This window comes from Cotesia glomerata, unplaced genomic scaffold (assembly GCF_020080835.1).
Source record: "Cotesia glomerata isolate CgM1 unplaced genomic scaffold, MPM_Cglom_v2.3 scaffold_49, whole genome shotgun sequence".
Classification (NCBI taxonomy): Eukaryota; Metazoa; Arthropoda; class Insecta; order Hymenoptera; family Braconidae; genus Cotesia; species Cotesia glomerata.
The window spans coordinates 1,611-13,323 of NW_025404116.1; the positions used below are offsets into that span (position 1 = coordinate 1,611).

General features: G+C 27.2%; 1 protein-coding gene and 1 long non-coding RNA gene across 2 annotated transcripts; one reads left to right on the forward strand and one right to left on the reverse strand.

Annotated features, from left to right (window-relative positions):
• Positions 1 to 1,128: 1,128 nt before the first annotated feature.
• On the reverse strand, positions 1,129 to 3,391 carry LOC123274639. The gene is made up of 3 exons (XR_006511539.1): positions 3,083 to 3,391; positions 2,702 to 2,979; positions 1,129 to 2,603 (listed from the first exon to the last, which is right to left on the reverse strand). It is a non-coding gene; the product is annotated as an uncharacterized LOC123274639 (long non-coding RNA).
• Positions 3,392 to 4,796: 1,405 nt separating this feature from the next.
• LOC123274637 lies at positions 4,797 to 7,968 on the forward strand (the record flags this gene model as incomplete). The annotated part of the gene is given in 2 exon segments (XM_044742342.1): positions 4,797 to 5,106; positions 5,993 to 7,968. Coding segments are annotated over 2 exon segments (830 nt in total), but the record flags the coding sequence as incomplete, so codon positions are not given.
• Between the last annotated feature and the right edge of the window lie 3,745 nt (positions 7,969 to 11,713).

Here is an 11,713-nt window from a genome sequence, read left to right on the forward strand (position 1 = left end):
GAACCAACCTCGCACCTGCGCTCACCTAAACCCCTCTCATTTCTTTCATTTTGTAATTCCCCTCTCGTTCTTTACCGCTCTCGCTTCTACTCAGGTATAAATTTCTCATCAAGCGTTTCCGACCAGTTGACTCTATTAGCTTGGAGAGCTTTGAAATTATTTGCCGACATAATTTTTACACTTGAATTTTATAGTTAAAGTTGTTTTTTTTTTTTTTTCAATATTATAATTTTCAGTTTCGTTTGCTCATCGATTAAGGTTATCGCGTTTGCTCCATATTTTTTATTACAACTAATTGCTAAATGAAATTTATTTTTCTTCTGTTCAATTAAGATGATTAATTTTACTTGACAATGAATTAATTATCAATCTGTGGCGTTGAATCTTTGGGATTGATTATTTTTAGGTTTAGCGTATATGCAGTTTATATCTGTTATAATTATGGCGGATATGTATGATGGATTTAATAGTTTAGTAAAATAAAAAGAAATATAATATAACTGATATGATTGCGTCTTTAGTTTACTTGGAGAAAGTCGCCTGAATGGTCACGGCCTATTTAACTACTGCGGACATCATAAACCAAGTGCCAAAGAACTATCCTTTATTTAAGTCTCTATCTACTGCTCTCTTGATGTTTTTAAAACCAATTAATCAATATAATGTTTAGTAACTGATACCCTTAGTTTATTTTTTACCAACAAATTCATTTACTCTTATGTAAAAATTTACATAACTCACTAAAAAAAATAAGTTATTACTTTTTTTTTTTTTTTTTTTTTTTTTAAATAAAAAATTTTACGTTGAATAATAAATTACTTACTCATAAGTAACATGTGTAGTAGATAGAACTTATAACGCAAGTAAATGTTTTATTAAACTGTAATTATATTATTATAACGCGGAAACATTTTTTGTAACTCTTTAACGGTTTTAGCTTTATATAATTGACATATCAAAGAAATAATTTCAAGTGTATAAATAATTTTAAGTAATTTAAAGTTTAATATTTAACAACTCTTGTATTAATATTTTTTTTGGTAATTTATAATTTTTTAATGTTCATACTTGTTATTTAATTTTTGGTAACTTGTTAAGTACCAATTTTATAAAAATAAATTTATTAGATAAAATTATCAATATTTTATTAAAAATAATTACAATATATTGCTTCTCAAATCAAACTATTACAGACCAATATTTACTCACACGTACATCCAACTCGAGAATTTCCCGATAACTCAAATAATTATTCAACTCAAACGCATGCTTCTTTACATTTTCATTGAACTTACTCTACCACCTATTTAAATTATTCCGCGGACGGTATGACAGTAACAGTCATTAACAAAAAATTTTCCAATGACTAATACCACAAAAGAAAATAATAATATAAATACATGAAAAATACGACAGCAAAAATATTATAACGGACCTCAAGTAAAGCTTACGGTATCGTGTCCCACATGAAATCAAGTCCTTTAAAGTGTATCTTTTTTCTTCTCTCACTAAATATAGTACTATCTTAATTAATTAATGTTCACATACATCACATATAATACTAATCTTTACTATTTACATTATTGTAAATCATAGGTATCAATGCAAACACAATAAACGTAACATATTCCAAAACTCAACGAAATTAATTACTATTACTATTACTTACTTAATTCAAAATTTAGATCCAAACCCATTATTATATAAACTAATAAAAAAGACAATACTAATAAATAATAAAAAAACTATTCAGTACATGACGCAAGTCGCGTGACGTCAAAACATAATGTCGAACAATCTCAATATTTATTAATATCAAAACAAACAAATTAATTAGTTAATTATCATTAATCCCCTTACGTGAAAAAATGCCATTAATAATAAATATTTTTTTACTGTACTTAACATTAATTTACAATACATTAATAAATAAATGAAAAAAAAAAAAAAAAATAACAATTTTAAACTTCCACACTCACAGGCACATATATAAATATATACATGACCTTGCAGTGAATGTCCTTGCCGTAGGCAATTCCGTTGCGGACAATCAAAGAAGGCAAAAACCCCTTTACAATTATCAGTATTTTGTTAAACAAAGTTAACAATAGAAAAACTTATTTACAATATAAAAATAGTTGATTTATGTATTTATAATTGTGAACAATATTAAAGTATTTAAAGATAATATCTAAAACAATTGTATCTTAATATTGTATCAACTTATGAGTATGATGTATTTAAAGTAGCGCGATGCGCTATTCTCGACAACTCACCATTCTATTTATAACACGTTTAAATTCATTTAGTTATTTCGTTGACTTGTATCTGTGCAATTCCGTCTAACGTCTCCGTCTGTACATCTTATTTCTATATCTGTGTACTCTTGTATTGAGTCAACACTTTCTATTTCTACTAATGCAATACCAGTTATCATAATTATTATTTCTTCGAATTACCATCTGTATTGTTAATTTTTTTATTATATTTTCTTCTAAATTTTATTAAACACACAAAATTCATTAATTGATCACTTTAATTAATCAGATGTCAAATGTCAGTGTTTTAAGTCACATGACTGATTAGAAAACCAGAGTTAGAATCTAAAAATAAATAAAATTAAAACTGAGTATTGAATTAAAATTTAAATAAATATTTATCAACTATTATAATTATAAACTTACTATATGTAAGTACTTACCAGATATTGAAAACAATGTTGAAAAACGAAAGATGACGAGATAATTTTTCTCTATCATGTCAGCAACTTCACGCGATCAGATCACTGTTAGGTAACAAAGCTTCGTGAAACGTACGATTTTAAAGATATTCATTATTTTTATTTTTATTTAAACATTTATATTTTTTAAATGCCCTTCCCCCACAGAGAAAGTTTGCTCGTTTATATGTCTGCTATCTTCAATTCCCTTCTCTTTCTGTAGTACTGCAATTGCCTTGAAATGACCAGTCGAGTAAAATCTATCGTGTTGAAGAATCAATAATTATTACATTGGAATATTTAATATAAATCGATAATTTTTTATCAATTTATTTGTTATCTATAATTATATTAATTACTCACCTGAGATTAAACGTTGTATTAACAGTTTCAAGTTACTGATATTAACAAACGGGTAATAATTTTAGCAACAAGTGTCATTTTAAATTCATTTAACCTGTAACACCTAAATATTTTTCTATCTTTCTTCAGTAAGTGTCTCTTATATGTATCTGTTATTGTTGTTGGTATATTAGTAAATTACATTATATTAAACTGCAGTTTACGTTGTTGTTATGGATTATAAAACCGCTTTCGCGTGCCATCTAACGTTCGGTGCCGGAACTTGTGAGTAAAGATAATACTAAAAAGTATTAAATGCTAATAATAATCGTGAAAATTTATTATTCATGATCTGATCAATTAATTTATTCGAGTTGGTAATTGATTATTTTCTTCTTTTTTAAATATTGTAAAAAATTAAATTTATGAAAATATTATTTTTAATTTGACAGTTTTAATTAATTTTAATAAAAAAAAAAAATTAATTTCTTCTTTTGACATCAAAACATAACAATTTTCTTCAGAAGCGACGTTGCTACGCAAACTTGGAAAGTAATATTTGTCATTTAAAATAATTACTCTAAAAATTCGTGATCTCTTAAATCTTCTATTACATCCAACAAATCTGTATAATATAAAATATAAAATACAAAATAAAAAAAAAAGAAAAACATTTCACTCCAAGTTTATCACTTCATCTCGACTCTTCTCTCGAAATATTTAAACGAGAGCACTGCGTCCTTCGTCACTTCAGAGCTTCCTGAACAACTCGCTCTATAAATATGTACTTACTTAAAACTTTTTCGACTTTTATTATTATCATTACTGGTCCCTTGAATTCAAGATTTTTCTTGACGTCTGCACTACTTACGAGATAGTTTAACGCAGCCAGTACATTACAGTAGAATAAATTCCAGCTCTCAGTGTAAGAAGAAATAGAAATAGAGATGGTGGTGGAGTCAGAGCAAGCATTATACTGCTATACTGCATAAAAGTTACAATGTGAAATTATTTAAAATAAAAGATACCGCGACTAGACCATAGAATACCAGCCAAGACCAAACTGAGTAAGAACAAATAAAATACTCTTCCCATCTCTGGCTCTGACTAGAGAAAATGAATAAAAGTAATGAATAAAGAAGAAAACAAATCAGAAATCTTTTGATACATATTTCTTCTTTTCATATCTACGGAATTCATAATGTAACACACACATATATGCATAATATGTAGATATAGATTAAATTTTATGTATTTATATTGTATATAGAAGTGTATATGTGGGTCACAACCGCAAGATATACAACAACATATCAATGTTAAAGGTGTATTGAGGAAAATCCCCTGGTATAGTACACTCAGTACAGTGCTTACCTATATCTCTTCTCTGCTCAATAGTTCTCTCTTTTTCTCTATCTCTCTCTGTCCAGAACACTAGAGTGTCAAGTCGTCGCTCTCTCGTGATCGAGCGTTATATATATGTATATACGTACCGCTAACTTGACAACGAGCATTACGTTACTATCCGTTTTACCGTTATTTGAAAAATCTCTTAATGCTTGATAACCACTAGTAACTCTACTGTTTACTTTTTGCTAAAAAACAAAATTTATTATAAATAATAATAATAATAATAATAATAATAATAATAATAATGATGATGATGATGATGATGAAAATATGTGGTGACTTGAGTATGAAGGTATACTGAATAAATGATATTTTTTGTTTACAGACGCTAAGATGAGACTAGAGGAAGACCTGGTAATCCGCAGGAGTCGACCGACCATGATATCCGCAAAGTATCGTGCCAGAGAAGAGCGTAGACGTTTGCTTAAAATATCAGCCTCTAAACTCCGCAGTATCGAAGATCCAGAAGCTAGTCTATGTAAATCTGTATTAATAAACAACGCCGTAAAACGACTGCAACGTGAGAACACGAGAAATTATGGGTTACCATTATCTAGTTATCTTGATGATTCGTCCAAGGAAAATGATGTTAGTGTTAATCTTATTGTTGGAGACTCTGAATCCTCCAAAAAGAGGTAATTTTTTTCTATTATAATAATAATAATAATAATTTTGGTAAATAATTTTATACTATTTCATAAAAGTACAAACATAATCATAAATGCTTATTAATTTATAATTATTTTAAATATTAATCGTGATTTAAGTAAATTTTACTTGATTCAAAAATTTTTCTGCTTGATTCAAGATTTTTTTTTCTTGAATCAAGTTAATTTTTTTATCAGTATATTTTGAGTTTCCTACAAAAACTTTTTAAATATAAATTGATATTAAATAAAAGAATTATAACCAAAATTGCTTTTTCTATCATGTTGTTTTATGAGAGTTGATTTTTATTTTTAATCTAGTACAAGTGTTTAAAAATTAAATCATAAAATAAATATATTTTTTATCATAAATTGTCAAAACTCTTACGAATTTTAATGAAATATTTTTAAAATAATAACAAATAAAAAATTAAAAAATCATTTAATCATTTGTTTTTAAATAAAATGATCACAAATATTTTCCAATATTATAATATTACTTTATTTTAATTTATTGAATTTAGTATATTTAACTTCATTTGACTCATGCGCAGTACATGAACTTCTTTAGTTTATTTATTTAACGACAGTTGATTTTATCCATAAAATAATAAATTACAATGATTATGAATTGAAACATAAAAACTGAGCATAAATATCAAATAATTATTTAATTACTTAATATTTTAAATTCGATATTAATACTTATGTCGAAAGGGGAAGGGAGTGTATTATAGTTTTTAAAAAACTGTACATCTGGAAATAAATACTACTACTACTACTACTACTACTACTAATTATCTATAAAAATTAATTATTGATAAATAAATGTTAGATAAAACTAAATAAACTAATAAAAACAATAAATTTTCAGACTGGGTGAAGAATTACGCGGAAGTGAGGGTTTAAGTCCAAAGCGACAAAGGCATGACGATCTGGACTTGCAAGACGAAGTGTTCAGCGACTTTTACATACTGCCACCCACCCCGCGCCTGCTGTCCCACATAGACGACCTGCCGGATCAACAGTCGGATAACTCCTTGGCGAGTTATCACCAGCATGATAATCGGCTGGGATCAACGAGCGAGCGTTCGACGACATCTACCAATCTCTTCTCGGCGGACATTGTCGACACGTCGCTGTCGTCAATCGGTCGATCCACAGACTCTATAAGCTTAATGGACGTGACGGACGTCGGGGGCGACACCGACAGAATTTGCGACTTCTCCAGATTTTCCGACTCAAAAACTCTAGAGGAGCGGCTAGTGGAGTTTCACTCCCTCGACGAGCACTTTGACCTCACCAAATTCGAGAGAAATAACAACCAGAGTTGCGGGAGAGCCTTTCATGACATCCAGACCTTCCACAGTCTTGTGCCCGGTCTTGAGACCTAGACCAAATTTAAGTCTGATGACACATCGGAGGTGCCCGTGCGCCGCTAATTATATCAGATTTTTTATAAACATAAATTTAAATAATTAATAAAATGAATAAATAAATAAATTTAAAAATTGCGTCGGGTGAAACAATACTCTGGCGTTTAGAGACTGTCCCACTTGCATCGAGACTGGATACCAATAACAAGAATATTAAATAAACATAAAGACACTACTGTTGTTACGGTGAACGTTAAAGTTTATTATACAATATTAATATCCTGATTATTGTCTGTTTGTCTGGTGATGTATAAGAAGTCGGTAAATCGTCCAAGTGGAGGAGACTGCCTTAATCGGATTAGATCACACGGATACTAAACGTCGTTTTTCGCGACCGTCCGCAGCTGCAATCCGTCTAGTTAAATTCGTAAATACTTCGGCAGCCATTCAACCGCCAGTTTTAAGAATAAAGTAACCAAACAATGTGACTATTATTTTTAGTTAAACAACAAAATTATTGTTTGTTAGTTTTTATTCAGTTTTTGAGCCATCAATTAAAACTACAGAACTTGAAGTTCCTCGAAAGTGAAATTTTTTTGGCGAGCTAAGTGTTGATTGATGAGCGGATGAGGCGTCGGCCGTTACGAATCTTTTATTATAAATATTTAATGTGTATGTATGCATTTTTAAATTTAAACAAAAATTTATAAATATATATATATATACATATTAATATGATTATTAAAATTTGTATACACAACGTTTGTATATATTATAGAATATTTTAAGCGCGTATGTCTCACAGATCACTGTTTAAATTTCCATTGCAATAAATTAAATAAAAAAAATATTATAATTATAATAAAGTAAAAACTTTTTTTTTCACTGGAAAGTTACTGTCGCTGAGACAGCGCACATGTATATAAGAATTATTGAGATAAATAAATGATATAATAATAATAATAATAATGAAGAATAGTCAAGAGTAGATAAAACTATACCGAAAAGGGTGTATACCGATCGAAAATGACATATTCAAATTAATAAAGATTTATCGGTGTCGCATTACTGCGACTGGGCCTTAGTTAATTTCTTCTATTATTTTTGCTCGTTTTTATTAATCATTATTATTATGATTATTTTTTTCTTTGTTATTTGTAATAAACGGTTCCATTATTTTTAAAATGAAATAAAGTATGTAAAGAGTGACAGTGGACAGACAAAAAAACTTGTAGTTAGTAGAATTTTTAAAATTGTACTTTAGCTTCCCCGCGTAAATTTATTTAGACTCTACGGATCAACAAATTGTAAAAAAAATTATTGATAAATGTTTTATGAAAGGCTTATGTGAAAATTATTGTAAGGCTTATGTGAAAATTTTTGATACTGAAAATAGCAGACATCTGAAAACACCAATTTATTGGGTTTTAAAAATAAATTATGGATCGATGGCCTGTATTAAAATTTTCTAATTGAAAAAATAGTATATTACACCCCTAGGGAAGTAAAGTAAGAAATGTCTCAGATCACAGGTAATTGTTGGCCGAGGCGAAGCCGAGGTCAACAAACATGTGATCTGAGGCTTTCTTATTTACTTCCCGAGAAGTGTATACTATTTTTTTCCCCGACGAAGACGGAAAGCGACAACTTCGTTTCGCACAGCGGGGCTAAAGTTGATGCTTTACACCCGGAGGGGAAATAGTATATTACACGCCTAGGGAAGTAAAGTAAGAAATGTCTCAGATCACATGTAATTGTCGGCCGAGGCGAAGCCGAGGTTGACAAACATGTGATCTGAGGCTTTCTTATTTACTTCCCGTGGAGTGTATACTATTTTTTTGCTCGACGAAGGCGGAAAGCGGCAACTTTGTTTAGCGCAGCGGGACGAAAGTTGCCACTTTCCGCCCGGAGGGCAAAAAAAAAAATTATTATGTTGTTTCAATTTTAATTTATGGCATGAAATTTATTAAAATTTTAATATTAGGCCAATGATATTATACAAAAATATGCACATGAAAATTTATAAAAATTCTTTACATACATTATATCAAATTTTTACTCTATATATATATAATTTATTTTAAATAAGAAAGTCCGATACTTTCAGTATCATTAAAATCTCGATTTATATATTATATTGTTTTATATGAAATGAAGAAAAAAAAAACAAAAAAAAATCTACTCAAGACTGTTGTGAAATTTACAGTTTTATTTTATCAAAATGACCAAAAATGTTATTTATTATTTGTTTTAAATTCGGGGCCATATTTAGCACAACGACGCATAGCCAGGCTGTGTGAAAAATCTCTATTTACATAACTCTACAAAGAGGCGCTAAAATTATGTATTGAATGACGGTAATAAAAAAATAAAATTAATCGTTTTGATAAAAAAAATTTAAAAAATAGTAGTTTTTGATAATAAAATGTGATTATTGGATTTGCCTCAGAACAATTAATAAATAAAAATAAATCGGTGTAAATATTACATGTTTACCAGCAGCTTGGTTATCGTTTAACGTAATACACTATTATTGATTATTTTTGAATATTAAATGCTAGACATTGCGCGGGTCAAAATAAATAACAATTGTTAAGAAATCTAATCTTCCGTAGAGTGCCCGGATCACTATCGATTAACGTTTGCTGAAACGTTTTGGAGTGATTCTAAATATATTTGTAAATAGCTACCGTTAAAATTCCTTATTATAAACAACAGCGACAGCAAACAAACAAACAAACAAGCAACAACAACAAACACAAAAACAAATAGAATATAATTGATAAAAATAAAAAAGTAAGTAGCTATGTATAAAGTTTCGTACATTGTTTAGATTTTTAGTATAACTAGATATCCAAAATCAGTTACCAATTATTAAAAAACAAAATGAAAAAAAAATATAAAAACTTGAAATAAATAAATAAAAAATAATTATCACGTCTGATTATTTTAATTCAACCCTAATGTCCATAACCAGTCGAATTATATAAGTACTTATTAATTACTATCGCAGGTGAGATAAATGATTGCATAAGGTAAATACAGTAATAATAATTAATTAATTGTAAATACAATTATAAATAGATATATAATATATATATTTTTTTTTGTATTTTTATTGAGTGTTGCGAATATATACAAAGGATGAACCTAAATAACTATTATATTGTATAACTAAATAAACAAAGGCATTATAATAGTGATAACATGATTTAATATTAATTTAAATAACATAATATTATTATTACTATTGTTATAATAATAGATATAATATAAACTCAACGATTATATAAAGTAACGGAATCACTTTTAATTTTTTATTTCCAAGTTATTGTTTTATTAAAGTTTCTATTTTTGTTTTGTTTTCATTATTATCATTATTGTTAATTACTTTATAAAATCACTGGACTAATTTTATTCAAGTATATGCATCACATTTAAAAAAAAGAAAAAAATTATATGCATTACATTAATTCGAGTTTTATTTGTTCAATAATAACTATACGACAAAAATTAATAATAAATAGAGTTTAGTATAAGAACGTAAGTAATATTCACAATTATTGCTCATTAAATATCTCATGGACACGATTCTTCACTCAATAAAACGTTTCATATTTTTTTTTTTTTTTTTTTTTTTTTTTTTTTTAACGTTTTCAATTGTCGCAAGGTCAAGCTATTTTTTGTTTTCGCTATATCATGATCCGTTCAATAAATTATATTAAGTTAAATTATAATGATATATTTATATTGAATGATTAATTTTTCACACAGTTTAGTTTTTTCAAATAGTGATTTAAAATAAAAATTTTTTTCAATAATTTAACCCCTAATTTTAAACTTTTTCACAAATATTTATACCCTTTGCCACAAGAAAAATAGAATTCTTAAAACTTAAATTCATTGTGCTCACAATGATGTAACGCTGTTAAAATTTTAATAATAATTATTATTATTTTACTTTAGTTTTAATTGATAGTAGCCATTGATTTTATTATTTTTTTTTCAGCAATTTAGTGTATAAAAATAATTACAATCACAATCACAAACCATTTAATATTATCATTTACTGTAATTATCTTTATCATTAAATCTTTCGATAATCGTAAAAGAAAATATTTATTTTGAGGCCACACTAAAGCTCATAAGAAATTGAGCGTAACAACAACTGATTATCAAGCGACAGCAATGCTCACTAATTTATTCGATATACATATAGTTAAATATTTATAATAGATATATCAAAAATATCCTTAATAAAATAGAGCATTTTTATATTTAAATATTCTGTTCCATTCCGAGTACAATTTACCTTCAAAATTCCTTTCAGAAATACATGTCATAGCTTATTAAATCATTATGATGATGATGATGATGATGGTGATAATCATCATTATTTCATTTTGTAGAGATGAATTTAAACTTGTTTCTTTAATTCCTTTCAGTAAAACGGAGAGAAAGTTACTAATTATTCATACAAACTATTTTTTTACTGGCGAGTTAAAATTGTCTTTGTTGAGCTTTTATTTTTCAATAATTACAATTATTTTAAATATTTTAGTATTCACTAAAAATATATAATATAAAAAAAAGTTAAATTTTCTTTATACAATTAATAAATTCTTTTCGTATTTAATACAAGCAGTTATAAATTACTTTGAATTTATTGTAACTCAATACAATTCTCTCCGTTATCAGTCCCATATATTTTAGTAATTTATTACTATTATTATTATAATAATATCTTAATAACTAAAATATTTACATCCACACTATCACTTTCAAGACAGCCATTTATTTCCATACATAGTGTTCAAAAATTCCTTTTAGCATATTTTATTAATTGGATGGAATTAAGCAATAACGTCTTAACCAACATTTTTAAAAAAATCGAGTTATTATGATAAACTAAGTAATCTTATGATACTAAGTACGTTCATCATAATAACTCGATTTTTTTTAAAATGTTGGTTAAGACGTTATTGCTTAATTCCATCCAATTATTGTTGCAATTATTTTTATTGCATTATTCGACAAATATTATTAACGTCTGTTTTTCCTTTTCAGTATTTACGTAAATTAATATATAGTAACACGTGTTATATATTACTAACATTACCTTCTCTGATATATTTTGTTGATTTCAATTCGATATGAAAGATAAGAATTATCATTGTAAAGTATAACATAGCTTCCCTCTAGTAAGACAATATATCTAT